Genomic DNA, 18,747 nt, shown 5'->3' with positions numbered 1-18,747 from the left:
CTGCTGGAAAAATGCCCTGGAATCCGCCAACAAGGCTGCACGAGGGAAAAGCATTAGCGAGGAGCAACGCGCACCGTAATTATTGCTAATTAAACTATCCGCCGAGATCGAAACTGAAATTCTTTCCTCGAATGCCTCGAGAATTGCGGCTCGACTATGGTCTATCTACGAGAAAATTGGGAAATTGAAAACGCGTATGCTGTGTCCTACGTACCACTTGATTTGGTGGACCGATTAACGTCGTTCAGTTGGATCATCGATCCGTAGGTATTCCCATTCTTCTTCGACGTTAGACGATTCACATTCGCCCAGAGAAAACCACAGGTGTCTTCCTCGACGACCATCCTCTTCGTCTCTTCGTCTGGTTTCTATGATAGAGGACTTGGCCGAGGGGTTGCAAGTTTGCCGAAAACTTTTAGACTTATCACTTATACTGGCATCGTCACTCTCTTTGCAGCAGTTCGTAGAGCGCCGCGATGTACGTCTGTGCCATTTGCAGTGTCTCGAACTTGCTGAGCTTTCTGTCGTTACCGAGACTCGGCACCACGTCTCTGAGCCTGTCGAACGCGTCGTTCAGACTGTTCATCCTCCTTCTTTCTCTGGCGTTCGCCGCCAATCGCCTTTTCCTCAGCACCTCGATACCCGGCGTGCCGTTTTTGATCTTCTGCATGGCCTCCTTTGTCTTTTGTCCGGCATACTCCATCGACGCGATGCGAAGGGAGTCGGTTTTTTTATGATACCTCGACGGCTCGCACTTGCCGTCCGGCTCGTTCTGAACGTAGCTCTCGTTCCTGTGGACGGTGTACGCGGCGCCCAAATAAAGAATGTCGCCCCTCTGCCCGTATAGATTGCCGTTATTCCTAGGCAAAAAACTGTCACCTTTCGGAATACCATAACTCTTCGCGGCGAAGAAGCTCTCCTGGTTCTGGCCAAAGTCGCACCTGCCGTTACCAAACGTATTGCTCGCGTGGTGGTGCTCCATCTTTGGCGGGACGTCCGGATTCTGTTTGGTCGTCGGACTCTCGTTGGAGAACTCGGTTCGGCCGGGGACACCTTCGTAAACGTTCTCCGTACACTCGTCCATCCTGAAAATCACCTTGCCCGGCTCCTTGGCCGTTCTCACGTTGTTCGGATGATGGCCGATTTGGTGCTCGTTTCGGCAGCCTTCCTGGTAGTAACCCTCGTAGAACTCGGTGAAGTTGAAATGACCGGTTGCGGCCACGTGAAAGCTGCCATTCGCGGTCCCGATCTCTTGGTACTCGCGATTCTGACAATCGATCGAGCTGACGCTTCCGCAGCTGCTACCCCTCGACCTAGGCGGTTGAGGGTAGATCTCTTGATGGTTCCAGCCCCGTGGATTCGATTCTGGGCTACTCGCGGACCCATAACCCTCGGAATCTAATAGATCGTACTGTTGGAAACTGGCGTAGGTGGTCATTCTCACGGAACGTCTCTCTCTCTCTCTCTCTCTCTCTCTCTCGCTCTCTCTTCTCTTTACTTTAACGATTGCTACTATGGCTGGCGTTTTAAAACATAATACACTAGAACTGCCCGATGGATAGAATAGCTTCTCAATCAACTGTCATCTCGTTTAGACGAACGATATTTTCCGAGACATTCTCAGACGATCTGGCTGATCCTGTCGCGGGATCTCATGTTTCCTCGATCTCTCTCAGACTGGTCGAAGGAATCGAAAGGACTCTCGGGATCCTCTGGATGACCGTGTATGCTTCGCGTACGGAAGCGTTGCGTAAACTGACTTTACCTGGCGATCTCGTGGTCTGGACCATGCTGCCCAGTTTTCTTAGGGCCCGATGGTGGGGACGGAGGACTCCTGGGACCCACGTGGAAGGGATTCCGAAGGAGTGGAAGGGGTCCACAGGGAAGTGGGCATCTCTTTGTAGAAGCCGCGCGACCGGACACGCCCCTCGTCTTCCTTCGTCCTTCTTCTTCGCTGGGGGCTCTCCGAGTCGGAGTCAAAAGACGATCGACGCGAAAGAAAGGCGCTCTATCAAGTGGGCACGCACAGCCACGGGACGAGGCGCCGCGTTCTTGACATTTGAGACACGGCAACTAGCCCTTTTTTGGCTCTCTCCATTTCGATTTTCCCCTTCGAACTCGTCTCGATCCTTCAAAGGATATTCCTTCTATTTACGAGCTAATGTTCCATTCTTATCGCAGATCCATTTTCCGTAAAACACGTTAATCGCGTTACCGTCATCGAGTATATATTTGTATTACAAAATGCGACTTGTATAATAGGAATAATAACACGGGTATTGCATAACGAACCTAAAAATAGCGACAAACTAAAAAAAGCCGTCGACATTTCAAGTTCACGTATTCCAAGCCACGTGAGATTTACGTTTGACGTGTTAGCTGGTTAAAGTTTGCGCGAAAACGTCTTTATTGACGAATCTTATTGTACGTGATTATTTTTACTGACGCAAATAGCTGCGTTGGTCCCCGAGCTTGTCGTATCATTTAGAAGTGCGACAGGAGTTTATGGACAATTCTATTAGTTTTTGACCTTACATTAACATATTGACCAAATTGTTAGAAACACGATGTTAATTCAATTTCATTGATCATGTAGAATTCAGTTAAAATCCGATTACTAGTAATTGCAAAGTTACACACCTGAAAAAATTCTCGTAAAATTATTTATTGTCGTGTACACATTTAAATTTATTTAAATCTGCTTCTCACACATGTGAAAAACACTGCACGAACCAAAGAAAAGTAAGTATGCGTCACGATATCGACGACCACGTGAATCAAATATTTACGCTCTTTTTACCTCTTCGGATGACACAAAACATATGCAAAAAGACTAACCAGAGAGCAGAGTGTCTCGAAGATAAGAGACGAGAAAGAAACGAACGAGGTGAAATCGATTAACTTTCGCTCGGTTGCGGACGCAAACCCGTGATTTTCAAAATTCTCGAATCCCACAAAAACTCTGGCCAGGGACCAGGGTGTGTAGGCGTACCTCGTTTGCTTTTATCCTTGTTTTTCGGAAACTCGAAGTCACTCGGCCGTTCGCAAAAGGGCGGCAGCCTCGAGAAGCTCATTATCCTCTGCTAATACGCAACAAATGAGCCGCTTCCCCGTACCCGACCCAGAACGGAGAAAAAGGAGAGCGTACAAGCCGCGGAACACCGACGAGTTTACGCCCATGGCCGCGTTTTAATTTGTAAAAGGGTGCCTGTCGTCGGAATCTGCTCCGATGCGCGAGTTATCTCGTTGAAATCTTCCCATCTTTTCCTTCTTATTTCCTCCTCTCGGAGATATTTAGGAAAGCACTCTCACCGCCTCTCCGTCAGTTTGCTTTTTCTTCTCTTCCTCTTTCAGAGTACTAAATTTATCGTTTGAAGCATCGAAGCACAGTTAATTCTGCATTCTGCGTTAGGGATGGCGACAAGTAATTATCGTGTCTTGTTTACGAACTTTATCACAAAGAAGCGAGGCGATGAATGGTATACAAAGTATCATTGGAGGCTGTCTCCTCTACGTCCCATCCTATGTATTGATTTTCATACTTTTTAATGCTGAATCGCGTCTCACAATTGAGCGATAAGTTTAAGCATCGCGATAGGGGTTTCATGACCGAGACATTATTTCGTCGAGACTTGACGCTATTACGCTAGACAAAATTGGTCAATCATAATGAATACGAGTAATTTGCGTCAAATGAACCCCACCAGGAACTGTCCCGGGCTCGAGCGTGACCGTCGATCGATCTATCGATCCTCGTATCCACTGAAGGACCATTATGTTGCAACTTCTTTTCTGTGCAAAAGGATCTAGCGATGTTCGTACATCTATCGGGTGTGCTAGAAATTTATCTAAACGTTTAAGACTAGATGTACGCCAGTCGCGTCTTTCAATTCCATCGGACGACAATAGGAGATAGAAAGAGGCTTAACCGCGAAGATAAACGTGTACCGATCTCGATTCTGTTAGCTGGCCAAGGTTTGATTTTCCCGATGATTTAAGACAGCAATTCCTCGGGGTTCATTCAAACATGACCTCCGTAACAGGGCTAGATTTATGGCAAACCCAGGCCCTTAATTAGAATCACACCGAGGTGTCCTAATTATAGGCTTAGCCGAAGCTGCGCCCTCGGCGCAAAACGATGCCGAGTCCTGCCAATTTCTGCCCTTTTCCACAAACGGCTCATTAATTGTAGAAAAAGTAGACAGCCGTGGGCGTTGGCTACTTTGGAATTTACATCTGATTAGCTCGCACCATATCTGACACTTTGTTACAGCCGCAAATGAACCACTTTACGGCATCCTTTGTTTGTGATCTTTCACAGCGTATCCGGCTTTTCCGTTAATTGCCCCATAAACGAACACTATACGAACATTTTCTAGTACAGAACCGAATCGCACACGTGCGATCTGCATGGGAAACGATCAATTTCACGGTCGCAGGATAAATTGCAGGAGTAATAAATTTTGTCGCAACGAGGTCGATCGTCGAATCAATTTTGCGCAGTTGGAAGACATTCATTAATTTCTCACATCTAACGGTTTCGTATCAACGATTGCAGTCTGAGAAAGCTGATCGAGAGAAAACGACACTGCCGGTTCACCATTATCCCGATGGATCCTTCCCGCGATACACGCGTTGAACAATATGCTCTCTGATTTCGGTGGACGAAACGAGTACGATACGTAATCGTGCAGATTCTATAAGAGTAAATGATGGCAGAAGGGTCAATTATCTTTCTGTGGAAGACGTAACGCACGTAACGCTGGAAATGATATAAAGAAAGCGCGGAGAATCTCTCTCGACACGGTTCTCTTTGAACGTTACGCATTAACAAATCCACCGAAACTTTTGTAATAATTCGCCTCGAGCGTTTTCATTTCCGTGAAATCACGGTCCGTACGTTACGTCGCCCCGGAAGATAGATGTACGCGCGTTGACGTGACCATTTTTTACAGCCGTGTCTAGTGTTGCAAACGTACAATCGATTCGAAAATCGGTCATTCAACCGGCACGTAGGTTCAGCGCTAAACAGTAATTTGTTGCATTAATCGAGGAATCATAGGTGCAACGACGTTATCCTGGTCATGGATAACGGGTGACCAGGTGCTTTGGTACCATCGCCACCTAGGAAGTGATTCCGACGGTTTGCTTCGTCATCTCGAGGATACTCGTCGGAGGACCCTCAAGCGAGGCGCTGCCTTCTTCTTTAATTTATGTCCCCCGAGTGATTACTATGATCGCGGCTTAAAACAGCGAGGTGCCCGTTTTTCTTTGACCATTACCGCTCGTCACGATTCGTCACCCTGGTGCTCGAGAAGCTACCAGTGGTGTAATGTCGTCGCGTTCGAAATATTGTTCTGCGGATGATCAGCTGTTAACATTATAGGGATAACTGTGTATCTGGTGAATTAAGGGTAAACGAGAGACAAGTGCGAGTAGTATAATTACTGGCAAGGTGTACCCAGCGACGTGTAAAGATGGCAGACGGATCAATTAGAGCGATGCCTCTTCTCCGATAAGTAAAATAAAAAGAAACCTGGTTGCTCGTCTTCGTTGCCCACTGTTTCTAGCGGTAACTTCTTCGTTAGGGACAGAATAGCTGTGTACAAGATATAAGGAGTGGTTGTCTGGAGATTATCGATCGCGTGATCGTGTTACCGAGAATTGAATGGCGATGGGGCATGACAGCGTTCGCGTGGAGCGATTTTGGCCAATTTATAAGTCATTGGTCAGAGTTATGGATCAAATTGGAATCGATCCACCCTAAAGAAGAACAAAATTTGGTCTCGAATGCGCTATGGTAGATGACAAATAGTATCCGTAATTATCCCTCTGGAGGAGTCAAATTTCACTTAGCAGAAGCGATGGTAGTCGGTAGAAAGGCAGATATGTATGCAGTGAACTAATACGTCATGGTTGAGAGAGAACGGTCTGTTTTGGCGGGAGATTTTATAGATTAGCCACGAACGAGTGCAGCCGTCTCGAGCGTAACGGTCGAAATACATCGGGCTCATTGGAATTCACATGTAGATACAGTGAATAATATACCTTCATCGACGGCATCCTCTTCAAGGCATTTGCACGGGTCGTTACCCACGAGTACGCAACGGTCGCGTGATAGCTGTAAATCAAATTGCTCGAATTAAATCGCTTGGGTCCTCGTCGCGTGTCCTGCAGAATCCTCCGAGTCAAGCGTCGGTTTTAACACCTCGTTGCTTTTTCCAGTGAGAAGTTCAAAGCTCTGTTCCGTTTTCATTTCTCTAGGAAATCTTGCGATTCTTGCCGTCGATGATATATGGTAAACGTTTATGCTCGAAAAAGACGATGCCGTTACACGAGATCGACTCTTCCTTTGTAATCACACGCGTGTTGTTTAACGATACAATGTTTTTTCTAGAATAATTATACATTTGTGCTGATTTCACATTAATCTTCCCTTTATGTCCAGCCTTTTGATCGTCTCGTTTACCGTTAGGAAGTTTTAAAAACGTAATTATTCGACTTTTTTGCTCACATTTTCTATCGTCGTTCTATTAATATTGATTTATTATTGGATTATGGTATTATCGACGCGAGAGTATTAACTCTTTGTCAGCGTAATCCCTTCGATATAATTAACGTCGAATAAAATTACTCCGGGATGATCGAGGAGACGTCAATCTAGAAATTTCACTTGGAAACATTATTAGCACGTTCATGAAGAATGCGTTCCATATATTTCTTTAGAAAGTTGTTACTCGAAAGTAGATACTCGAAGAAAATGTTCCAAATATGATGTTGAATGTTATCACGTGCTTCTTCTCTCGAACAGTTACCTTGTGGCAACGATAAAAAATGAAGAAGAGTTTGATTTCTAATCATGGTATTAGTCATCTATGCGCAAAATTTCCGTTCGCATAGTATTACAGTAAATGGAAAGAATGTAAATCATAGCTTGATAGCGATGAAAAGCGGGAGGACGGAAGAGAGGTGCGGAAAGGAGACAGAGGACGATACTTAAGATAATCATACGGTCATCATCTTCCCGTTACTAGCAATACATTCTAAACGAAGAACAACGGATACGTAATTTCGAAGAGTCACGATGTCTCATGCGTTAATTTCTCGCCATCTCTAACGTAACTTTTAAATGTCCAAAACTGCCCGAGACTTTCTACATTGTTAGAAGCAATGTCGAGTATTTTTCGACCTATTTACCGGAACAGTGGAAAAAATGAAGAGTTCGTTGGGCCTCGTAGAAAGCTTGCCGATTCAAACGAACCTCTTCAGAACATCATAGTGTAATAAATCATTTCAGCTACAACCGCTAATCAAACAGTATCCATCCTCCTACTTTCTGCGCGCGGGTCTATTTGCACTATTCGTTTAGAGACGAGCCGATGACAGGCCCATTTCGAACGGATGAACATTTTTATATTTTCTCGCGTACAAGTCGAAGAAGCTGAGATAGCGCTAGTCAAGCTCGACACGGCAGAAGTTTAGAGCATCGGAAGTTCCCTCGAACGAAGCGGTGAACGCTCGCTCCGCATAAAGAGGAGGAAAAGGAGAAAGGCAAAGAGAGGAAGAAGAAGAAGAGGCTTCCGTGGTCGCGTGCCGTCGTGCTCCGGTGAGCTCAACGATCTCTCGCACATGACATACCGGAATAGGACATTACGAGATGGCGAGCGACATCGCGGGCCCCTTCGTCGGTTGGTGCCACGCGACCGGCACGTGGCGTGGGCCGCAATTGCACCAGCCTGCCCCTCGGTCACGCCCCGCTGATTCGCCTCGGTTGCCCTTCGCGTTCGCGTGAACCTACACGATCATTTCTACTCGCGGACTCTGTTAACCCTCTGTTACCCCTCGCGGATAAATGGACCCCCGGAATATAATACCTCTCCCGGGTTGTTATTTCGCGCCACGAACCGCACACTTCTGCCAGACGACACCCTGCCGCGGATATATGCCCGGAATTACAGGGCCACGCGAACCGTCATGTGACGCGAGGAAGAACCTATCGTTACCTCGAAGGGAAGAAACAGGTACCGCTTCTCAACCGGAGGAATCCTCTTCCACTCTATTGTCACGCGATATAGAAGTACGATGGTAATTGTTCTTGCGATATTAGCCAAGACGTATACCCCCAAACCGTCGATTCGTCGATTTTTCTTCCTCGTATCGTCTCGCTTCTTCTCGTTTCTTCACCTCTCGAGGTCGGTCGACAATCGGCGGCAAGAGCAGCGGTAGTCGAAAATGCGTGCTCGAACACGGTACTTCACTTAGCCGGGACGTCCCGGACAAATTTTCGGCTGATCCTGTTTTATGACGGGTGGCGGAACATCGTTGTAAAATTACCTGACGATTCGGGAGCCTTGCTACGAAAAGCCCTGGTGTTACCTGTCGCCCGTTGCTCGCTGATAACTGCGACTTTCGTAGCAATTGTCGGATAAACGAGAACAAGACCGGCGTGGTGAGGCAGAGGAATGAAAAAAAAAAGAAAAAAAGAAAGAAGAAGAAGAAGAAGAAGAAGAAGAAAACGGGTACCGTGCCATAAATCGTCGTCTAGTGGCACGCTAATGGACATTTCCTGTCGAACCTCGAGGAATCGTCGCGAGCGTAGCCGCGAATATTCTCCCGACGACATTGTGCGAAGTGCCGCTCGACAAAGCGAGGATAAAGACTTGCCATCGTTATACCAGGCTTCGTGTACGGTACTTGGCTTTGGATACACGCGACTTAACCCCGACGAGATAAGCTCTCGGAACGCGACCAGCTTCGGGGTTGCTGGTTTTATCGCACCCCGTTGTACGTACTCATAGGTTCCTTTGGGTTCGCCAAAGTCAAAAGGTATATATATACGTATCTGTTCGGAAGAGAGTGCCGCACGATCGTAAATTAGGTATACCGATGACGTGTCGGAAGATGGTTCCACGTGGACGAGGGGACGAGCCACATGGCACGAGTCTATGGGGCGGAGAATAAATGCGGTATCCCTGGCGTAGTGATAGCTTGGGTGGTGGCATCGAGAAGCCGGTGTCATCTGTTGCATCGGTTACATCCTGACCGTCGAACCATGACCGTGCTTTGAAACTGGCTGCTACGTATAAACGAGGTGCACAGGGGATTAATTACCTCCTAATTGCCCAGTGCAACGCTGTCTAGACTGGGGATCGACCGTTCAAAATTGTTTTATAACGAGCGTTGTTCTTTTGGCGAAGCAATTCCTATTTTATTCTTCTGAATCTCGTTCGATCAGTTCGGAACACTTGTTTGACACACGAAACTTATTCATCTTCCAGTAATTCTGGCATCATCCTCCACGGAACGATGCCTACGTGAATGCACCTACTGTTTTCAGGGCATTCATCGTGGTCATCTGTTCGCCATATTTCGGACAGGGCGCGTGCTGTGCCCCAGTAATACGATGGTACGTGTTCAATGACAAACGGTAACAAAATTACAGCTCCGAGGAATCGATGTCGAGCCAATAATTTATACGAACAGTCGGACGCATGATTCTACGGTTCCGCCGAATTTTAATCAGGCAATGCTTCTTCGGTAGCGACGCATCTGCCATTTTTTAACATTATTATAAAATCTATAGTTGAAAGTCTTTTCACTGTTAGTGTAATAGAAATGATCATTTCACAAGCGCGTGTATCGACACGAACATTTTTCTTTCCACCCTTAACCACCGCCGCCTCCCTAAAGTCTGCGGTGGCACACGGTCTGCTGAAAGCGTCGTCTAAATTGCGCTTCGATTAGAGTGATCATCCCAAGGATTCCTAATATCCAGTTGCGCTCTCGTACGATAACCGCAAACGGCAACAGAAAACGAATTATGCCACTGTGCGACTTTCACATTTTTAGAAAAAAATGGTTGCTTCCCTTTCAATGCGAGTTTCGTATGCCCCTCCCTTTCATCCTATTCTTTTTCGCGCTTTTTCAACCCCAATCGACTCGTTCTCATTCGTTCCCGCATAATTAGAATTCTTCGAGGTGTAGCGTCAGTTGTTGCAAAATAACAGACGAGACATTTTCACCGCGTGATCCCTTCTCCCCTAGCCGAATTTATTTCGCTTTTATTCCTTTTTTTCATTACACCGATAGTGCTATTATTGAGTACAATGTGTAGTCTTATCGGTTGCTTATCATTGCCCCTAACGATAGGCTAACAATTGTAGGAATGTTTTTCAGCGCGGTATACAGATGTCGTAAAAGTTGTAACTTTCTCGTAAGTACTCGATCGAGATACTGGTTAGTATATAATAGAGAATCGCGGTCGTTGTTACTCGGTGGGGTCCGTGACGTTTGCAAACATAGCGAACGGCATTCCAATGTTCTCGCAATACTTCTTCCCTTCCTTCGTCCGTCTCCCTTCCATTTCCGTGTACGGCTCTTGTGTCTCACCCAAGTGTCCGCGTCATCATCGTCATCCGAGTGTGTGAATCACAGGCCCGAATGGCAGTGACCATTGGTCTGGGTTCCCTCTTTACACACTCAAAAAAAAAAAAGCCATCACTCAATGAAATCTTTGAGCGAGCAAAAAAATAATTTGGTTAAATGACGTGTGAGCGAAAACCATCTCCCTTGTGTTGTGTGAGTACGAATATCTGCTATTCGTGAACGTGTATGCTGTTCATTCAGCATGTAAAATTCTAGTTCAGTGCGAAATATATTTCGTGCACAGAGGGACGATGGTGTTAATTCCTCCATTACATTGCCGCAATTCCATCGGAAAGTGCCTGAGAAACGTCACGGTACACCCCACCTTTTGCTATTATTGATTAATTTTTGGTAATCGCTGTGAACTTCCCAAGTAACGCAACGTAGTGGAATGTAGAGAAACGTGGCGCCATGGGAGTCTTCGAGACGAATTTTGGCGGCGTTGTTCTTCCGAAGCTAGGCAACCGTAGATTCTCGAGCAAGAAACCCCCATCCCTTCAGATCGGTCAACGAGCGTTTTAATCACAGAAGGGGTTAACGAGTTCTGCGGTCGATCCGTAGAGAAAGAGAGCGGTGGCAAAATCTTTCGACACGGTGTCAGGTGGCTGGAATCGTAATTCCGTCTAGGGTGTTGCCTTTGACACCATAAGGGTAGCGAGGTGTCGCAAAGTCCTCGATGGCCCGTTCGATGGTCTCGCAGTCTGGAACGAATCGCCCTTCCTTTCGAACTTGGGCATAGAACAGCGGCTACGGCTCGTTATCGAACAACACGTTCCAGTAATAAGGGAGTAATTTTTCCTGGAGATTCTTTGGTCGTGTGCAAGTTTAACCCTGAAACCGCCCTTTCGTCGCAGTTCTAACTTTCGAATCGTATCGAAACGCGAGACATTTTAATTGTTTCGAGTAAACGACTTCTCTTAGTAGCGGAGAAAATTTACCAAGAAATCAGCGAGAAGTGGCAAGATTCCTGTTTCGTAGCTTCAAATAAACCGACGAGGAAGATCACTGGCGGCACGAACTTTACCTGAAATAGCAATTTCGAAAACTCGACTATCTTTGGTCACGCCCAAAATCGAACTCTGCACACGGGCAGATTCGTTTCGGGACTTTTCTTCTCGCTTATTCCGAAGACAGCGCTCGAACGTGTTGTCTTTTCCGCAAATTTCACGATTCCACTCCTTTGGCAACCTTCGTTCTGGTCGCTAACTCGATCACACGGAATCGGGTCTGTCATTATAATTAGTGCTCACTAATTACCAGGCAGCTGGGATTCAAAGGAATTCTTATTTGCTACAGAAAGATGGATCTTCGTTTGGAGAAAGAGAGAAATAGAATAAACACGAGAAACCGCTAACGAGTTCTATTGTAAGGCACGTGCTCAGCTATCCACCCACACTTTTCGAAACGGAAATTTTCTCTTCCAAACTTGCCAATCTACCCTCTGGTAAAGGGTTACCGATCACTGTCGTCCCTTTCTTTCCATCCGATCACCGCCCACCTTTCTTTTCAACCCTTTTCATTTTATGATGTTTGGAAAATTTCCAGGGAAACTTCTTGCGTGATGTTGATTCGTTTGAATATTCGGGTACTTTATTTACAATATTTTACATTCACATCAGTTTCGTCAATCTTTGTCTCTTAGTCTATTAAATAATTATAAATATTACCGCAAGTTCGGCATCTATCTAGCGTTACGTTACTTAACTATAAATTATCACTTTTAAGATATATTAATAAACGTACATGATTGTTCTTCGTTACATACAATCATTCTTTGGCTTCGTACGATGCTTATCCTACTAATGGACGGTTCGAAAAGTTATCGTTCCAAGTCGTACGAATTTTGAAGTCGCTTTTCAAAATATCCCTGACTAGCTACACGATAAATATGGTATAAAGATATATATTAATAAACGTACATAATTCACTAGCATTTATAACTCATCGTCCTCACTCTTACACTCAATTAAATAATAAATCCAATGCACTTATGGTTTCGCAAATATTTCTTTGGACTATTAGCCGTCTTTGATCGTGTATGATTTGTGACCAACGATACAACGATAGATTACATGCAAATCAAATCTCGTTAACACTACAACACACATTACACGCTCGTAAAAAATTAAAGGATGAATAAAAGTAAAGACATTCGTTATATTCTATTTTACATTTTCGTAGCTACTTACGATACTTAACGATAATTAAAGTTAATCGATGGATCACTTCCAATCACCCTCCTGCATACTCTGATGCAACTTCAAGTTTAATTATCTTACATTACGTCGAACTATCCGAAGGTTACAAATATCGGAATTCGTTGCAGAATTACTATCAAAGATGATCACTGTGCAATTTCACTGATCGGATCATTGCCACTTTTCATCGTGCCTTTGAAGAAGATCGCACAGCGCCGCTATGTAGGTTTGTGCCATTTGCAACGTCTCGAATTTGCTCAGCTTGTGATCAGCTCCAAGGCTAGGCACAACCTCGCGTAATTTATCGAATGCGTCGTTCAAACCATTCATGCGACGCCTTTCGCGTGCATTTGCAGCCAAACGGCGACGCTTCAACACGCTCGGCGATGGTGGTATGTCTCTGGATCGGCGTCTTCCTTTCCGAGGGCTGTTAGTAGGTGATATTTGCTTCTAAAAATGGCCAAGGGATCGTCAGTATCAACCCCTTCACCGAGAACAAGTCTTTTGCTTACCTGTGCGGATGTAACAGGTTCCCAACAGTTCCTCCGCTGATCGGCCATCATTTGCATCGACTCCCCGCCTTCAAGGGATTGAAACTTTTGCTCCTGAGGCGGCGTTTCGTAGCAATAAGCTGGCGGATGATATTCCACGGAATTGTCCTCGTGTAGCATCGATCCTGGTGAAGCATTGTGGCTTATCGTATGCTGTGACTCGTATCTGTTGAAACTGCAACGAATCTCGTGAGATCCTTCCTCGTATGGTTCTCGAAACCGAGGCGCACTTACCTCTGAGGTGTTACAGGTGTCAGAACGCTAAAAGAGCTTCTGTCGTATGTCTCTGGTGTCCTCGAATATCTCGCAACAATCTCCTTGCCATAATTGATCGCCTCTGCTTCTTTTCGCGGGGTGATCTCACCTTTCTGCGGGTAGTTCTCTCCGTACGGAACTTTGATGGTCTCGTAACTTGGGGAATTGTACGGCGAAGGATACAAAGTGTCATTACTCCTCGTTGAACTTGGATACGTCGTTGTTATCATCTCATTCGGGATTGGGTACTCGTGATGATTTGACAGAAGAGCCATTTTCTTTACGATTGCCAGTTTTATCTTTTCCTGCGATTAAATATCACTCGCATTTCATGAACTCGTTTCACATGTATTCGTCCGCAAAGCCACTCGATTTCACTGCCAATCACTGTCGGTGTCCCCTCACGTTACACCAAACTAATCTAATGATCATCGTTCCCAATGGCGTATCGTCATCGTCGCTAGAAATGTTACCGTCGAGGTGTCGTATCCTCGAGAAATCCAGCAGAAACACGGTGGAATCACGTAATCGGGTATGGATAGAGCCTCGATGGCCCTGTCATCGTTCTAGCAACACTAGCGACAGCGATAATAGAGAGAGGAGTCAGCGATCCTCGCGATGTAAAGGCTCAAGTTTGAGTGTGGCGCGTGCCGCGTCCTTCAGCGCATCAACATATGGTTCCCACTTCGTTTTATGTCCATTCTATAGGTGCACCTGGTGGCCCATTCTGGCTACTTCTGCATCTACCCTCTCCTCGTCTTCGCAGACACCGCTTTACCCCGTAGGAACCCACCACCACCACCGGCGGCTCGCGGGCTCTTTTTCGTTTTTCCTTTCCTGCGCCGGGCCCTTTATCCTGCGTCGGCCGTCTACACAGGAGCTGAACGCTTCCTGGAGAACAGGGGAAAGGAGTACCTGTTGATTTAGATAACGGACGAATGGGAGGGAGTGTACGCGTTGCGATAGAAAACGGGGGGTACGGGGTGACGATGCATTCCACGGTGATAATTTATTTCGAATTTCCGATTTTCCGGTCCCGGTATCGTTTGGAGGAAACGCTGCAACAGACTTTCATCGCTACGCTCCTCCATTTCGGTTGAACGACAGATGCCTTTATAATGGAGGCTGCGGAAATATAGTAATTGCATGTAATATGCGTAACTTATTCGTCGGTGCGAATAAAAAGAAGTCAGCGAGGAAGTGAAAACAAAGAGTAGCCGGTATACTTACACAGACACGCGAATCGTCATGGTACATTCGGTATCCATACATTTTATTACATATCCGTTACACTGATATTGGTATCACGCTATCGTTAACAAGTTACAAGGTAAAAACGACTAATACTAACTCCGACAACTTTGTCCGCAACTAAAATTCCACGAAGAGAATTAACCGTAATTAATTTAATTAACCGCGCGATTGGTCGCAAGGAAAACGACGGCGAAATGGAAGGAAAATTATCGGAATGCAACGGCCGTTCCTCGAAGGCGAATCGCCTTGAGACAATTAGAGATATCCATCTTGGAGCGGGATCTACCCCTGGTAAGAAGGGGCCCCTGGTCCCAGACACGGCGCGTGCCCTACGCCAACGAGCAACTGGGACGCATGACGAAAGGAGCTGCAAGGTGTTACCCTGGTGAACGCGGCAGATTTAAGGATAAAGAGCACCGACCGATCGGGTAGAGAAAAAAAGACCCTGTCTCGAGAGCACTCGAACGTGAACGGGCAGTCCTTCCGAGGATTCGAGTCCGTTAACCCAGCAAGGACGTAATTTACTCGGTAACATGCTAATTGGTGAGGGAAGGTTGCGTTGTCGAGTCCTCTACTCTCGAACACCCCAGTTAAAACCTACGAATGAATTCATTTCACCCTTCGATGATTAAAATTGCTTCCCGATGACCCCTGTATGTACCTTGTGCTACGCGCTGAGTCGTTAACAAGTTTCGATCGACATTCGAATGACTTGTTCAATAGATAGGTGAACGAAAATCAATTAAGCCCAGGTGGGAGGTGTGGCACGTGCCGGGCTCGTGATAGATCGGTGTTGCCGTTTTCCGGTGTCGACAATCTATTTTTCTCGAAAAGGAATCGATCCCTGGAAACCATATGGTACACCAGACGTATGATACGATTTTTTTCGAGCATTTAATGATTTCAGAATCTCTCAGAATTCCTTCGGAAAATAATAAAAAGTAACAAGAAGTATAACATCGGTTGCTCTATTTTTGTTTCAAGTACATAATAAGTTTTCTTTATAAAATACACTTCTTTTGGTATCAATGAACGTTGGATGTATAAATCATCGTTCGGATAATTATTGAAGGGAGCATAGAACCATGGTGTAAGAGAATGACGTTCGTGCAACCTTAAACAAGTCCCAATAAAAATGTAAAAATCGAAAAAATTAAAAAAACAGATTATTACAATCTAGAAAGACGTAAGTAATGATGGAAACGTGACGCAAATCTTACCGCACTGAAACTCTCTAAATTTAAAGTGTAGAGCTTGCAAGCTGTTAGTTTCAAAGGTGCTACACTCTTTGATAGCATTATCATTAAAAGTTTCCTACAATTAATTGACGATTGATACCATTTGCCATCTGTCCTGAAAACATGCACGCATCTCTGAATTCTTAATTTTGAACAGTATCGTTTCTTCGTCCAAGCCTTCGTTAAAATAAAATCAATACAAGCTGTTGCTGTTCGAGGTAATCAAGTAAAAAGAAATTCTTACGTATATCGAAAGATACGCTCGGTATAATCTGATAATTGTTGCCCAGGCCAGCTTACAAACAGAAGATCGCACAACAAGCAAATGGAAACTGAAACGTATCTGAGGACCATGGCTGGGTCTTCTAAATTTATTACCGCCTAATTATAAAGGAAGCAATCACTGAATATTTCATTTCCAGTTGTAGCACGATTACAATCGAAACCGACCTGAAACTGTGTGAAGCTCACGCAGATCATGTTCAATCCTAACTGAAGCAAGTAAGACGTTGTGTTTGCATCCTCGAGTATCTTTGCGAATCTTCGTTAGCGAACATGAGATGGAAAGATCGATATTTTTATTTCATTTCAATATACGTTTTTTCATTTTACTACCCTTTGAGAGTAATTTTAGATAGCTAGTAGTACTGACTCGATTATGTGTTTGTGCAACAGTACACACTCCCTGGCATTTCGATACCATCTGTCTTCGTGCTTGTCGGGATGTAGATTTATGTCCATACTGTCATCTTCCACGAATTTTTCTAGTTTGATTCTAAACAATTAGGACTTTTTACATAGAGGAAGGTTCCGTGTAACAGCACCAAAAGCTACGTTGAGGACTAGTAGTTAGGATTACCTCAAAATTTCGCAGAGTCCGCATTCGTGTCTGACGTATACAGCTATTATCGAATTGATAGCTACAACAATCGCGGTGTATGCTACGGTACCAAAGTACGAGTGTACCAAAAGAGGGTAGTAATATTTATCCACGTCCAGGAAATGTTCAACTCGAAACGCCAGCGGTCTATTGTCGGATAAGTTGCACAGTCCTAAAGCGTCAGCTGCATTGAGCAGCAGTGGCATCGCCGCGAACGGTGTTATTAACCCAAATAAAAAAGCTGTTATTTTGCTTTTTAGCTACTTTTTGTCAGAAATTTTTATATACCAACATTCATATAAAGCATCCATATTTACTGATGGAAAAGAAATTAGAAAACCACCTTACTTGCGAGAGTAGTGGTGAGCTTTCTTCCGACCGCGTATTGTTCACAAAAAATGTCGAATTCGTTTTTAGTCTTCGTGTATATTTTCCAGTCTTCTTGCATTATATCCAACAAACGCTTCATCTATGCGATTACAGATGAACATTAACGTTAACGTCGATACCGGAAACGTGACGGACGTACCTGGTCAAAATTGTAAAAGAAATTGATATACTTAGCGAGACACATTAGACTAATGGTGACTGGTGCGAAACTTTCTAAAAACGATTCGATATCACCATCGACCATGGCTGTAATCATCCCACCGATCTGTAAACGTCACGTAATCTCTTTAAACAGGACACACAAGCAACAAGGTACACTAAGTATCGCGAATAGTAGATAAGAAGCAAATCATTTCAATTGATACCTGTACAATCACTTGAGTGGAAATGATCGAAATGAAAATAATCCCAACGAAAATCCTTTGCAGAACAGTTTGATAAGGCCACGTACCGATTGCAAACAGAAGGTACTTATTAAGTCGCAAGTATTCGTACTGAGCAGTGTCCATCCTCGGAAATCTTGTCTCTCCGGTGATTTCTAGTCAAATACTGGCCTAAGAACCTTTCCTGTAGAACGTCGACAATCCATTCGTGAGGGATCATAATTATTCCCATCGTATATTCTCTTTGAGACCGTGGTATTCTACGAATAATTACGCAGAATCGATTCGTTCAATCATTCAAGCAAACTGTTGCAACGGACTGTCCAATCTCGCGGATACAATTTTGTCAATTAAACTGTGTCGTATGTTCCAAGAAATGAATAGCGTAAACGAGAAATCTGAAAAGTAATATTCCCGAATCGATTACGCACTAAAGCCCCAGTCGGTCTTTGAAAACGTGGACTTTGATTCAGTTTGTAATTGGAAAATATAGCATCGAGAACTAACGTACGAACAGGTATCTGCTTGTGCAGCAATCTCTTAAAAAAGCACACTAATTATTATTTTATTCCTCAAAGTTGCTAGGTGGTTTATTTGTGTATAAAGTTTAAGTTTAAGACGAAATTATAAAAAGTATTAAAAATATCAGCAGCATGGATCGTAAATAATTTGTGAAAACAAAAAGCTCTGTAAGTTCTTTCCGTATTCTTTGCTATTCATAAGTACTTGGTTTTTATACATTTTGTATCTTATTTGATCGTAACGTTTCACGAAACAACCCGTATAAGTTGTTTAAGCCCCGAATGGGCTACAAAATTAATCACTCTGAAATGAAAGTGAACCATTAATTTTAATATAATTAAACGTATCGGGTAAAAGTTAAATCCAACTTGAACCCAGAAACACACTAATTACTGAAAAAGAAACTAAATATTCGGTCCTCGTGTTCGAGAATTTTGCCATTCGTTTCGCAGCACTTCATCTATCGCGCAAATCTTTTATCGGTCAGTGACAAAGTTTTCCTATGTTCGACAAATTTAAAGCTATCTACACAATTAATCGTATTCGTGCAATATTTAAATGGAAATCGAATTTAAGGGGGACACTTTTCACGGAGATTAAATTATCTGAAACTCCTGTTGCACCACTACTCTTGCATTTTTCAACTATTCA

The 18,747-nt window shown here is 44.4% G+C and overlaps 3 protein-coding genes across 3 annotated transcripts; all 3 read right to left on the bottom strand.

Annotated features, from left to right (window-relative positions):
- Positions 1-442: 442 nt before the first annotated feature.
- Positions 443-1,465, bottom strand: LOC143430498 (uncharacterized). The gene has a single exon (XM_076906809.1). The coding sequence runs from the start codon at positions 1,436-1,438 to the stop codon at positions 443-445; it is 996 nt and encodes a 331-aa protein (XP_076762924.1). The 5' UTR covers positions 1,439-1,465.
- Positions 1,466-12,794: 11,329 nt separating this feature from the next.
- LOC143430444 (uncharacterized) lies at positions 12,795-13,704 on the bottom strand. Its single transcript, XM_076906746.1, has 3 exons — positions 13,409-13,704; positions 13,136-13,340; positions 12,795-13,073 (listed from the first exon to the last, which is right to left on the bottom strand). Exons 1-3 carry the CDS (start codon positions 13,702-13,704, stop codon positions 12,795-12,797), a joined length of 780 nt encoding a protein of 259 aa, XP_076762861.1.
- Positions 13,705-15,586: 1,882 nt separating this feature from the next.
- LOC143430495 (uncharacterized) lies at positions 15,587-17,706 on the bottom strand. Its single transcript, XM_076906806.1, has 9 exons — positions 17,557-17,706; positions 17,331-17,456; positions 17,150-17,270; positions 16,781-17,042; positions 16,574-16,696; positions 16,372-16,462; positions 16,166-16,302; positions 15,857-16,036; positions 15,587-15,797 (listed from the first exon to the last, which is right to left on the bottom strand). Exons 1-9 carry the CDS (start codon positions 17,698-17,700, stop codon positions 15,587-15,589), a joined length of 1,395 nt encoding a protein of 464 aa, XP_076762921.1. The 5' UTR covers positions 17,701-17,706.
- Between the last annotated feature and the right edge of the window lie 1,041 nt (positions 17,707-18,747).

Source organism: Xylocopa sonorina, chromosome 14 (assembly GCF_050948175.1).
Source record: "Xylocopa sonorina isolate GNS202 chromosome 14, iyXylSono1_principal, whole genome shotgun sequence".
In the NCBI taxonomy this organism is placed as follows: Eukaryota; Metazoa; Arthropoda; class Insecta; order Hymenoptera; family Apidae; genus Xylocopa; species Xylocopa sonorina.
This window is presented reverse-complemented; position numbering and strand designations above follow the sequence as displayed.

Coding starts and splice junctions, on each gene's coding strand:
- LOC143430498 (XM_076906809.1), bottom strand. CDS start 1,438: ATGACCACCTACGCCAGTTTCCAACAGTACGATCTATTAGATTCCGAG.
- LOC143430444 (XM_076906746.1), bottom strand. CDS start 13,704: ATGGCTCTTCTGTCAAATCATCACGAGTACCCAATCCCGAATGAGATG. Junction 13,341..13,408: donor ACACCTGTAACACCTCAGAG/GTAAGTGCGCCT, acceptor CAGTTTCAACAG/ATACGAGTCACAGCATACGA. Junction 13,074..13,135: donor AACCTGTTACATCCGCACAG/GTAAGCAAAAGA, acceptor GGCCATTTTTAG/AAGCAAATATCACCTACTAA.
- LOC143430495 (XM_076906806.1), bottom strand. CDS start 17,700: ATGGACACTGCTCAGTACGAATACTTGCGACTTAATAAGTACCTTCTG. Junction 17,457..17,556: donor CCACTCAAGTGATTGTACAG/GTATCAATTGAA, acceptor TGACGTTTACAG/ATCGGTGGGATGATTACAGC. Junction 16,697..16,780: donor GGACTCTGCGAAATTTTGAG/GTAATCCTAACT, acceptor CTAATTGTTTAG/AATCAAACTAGAAAAATTCG.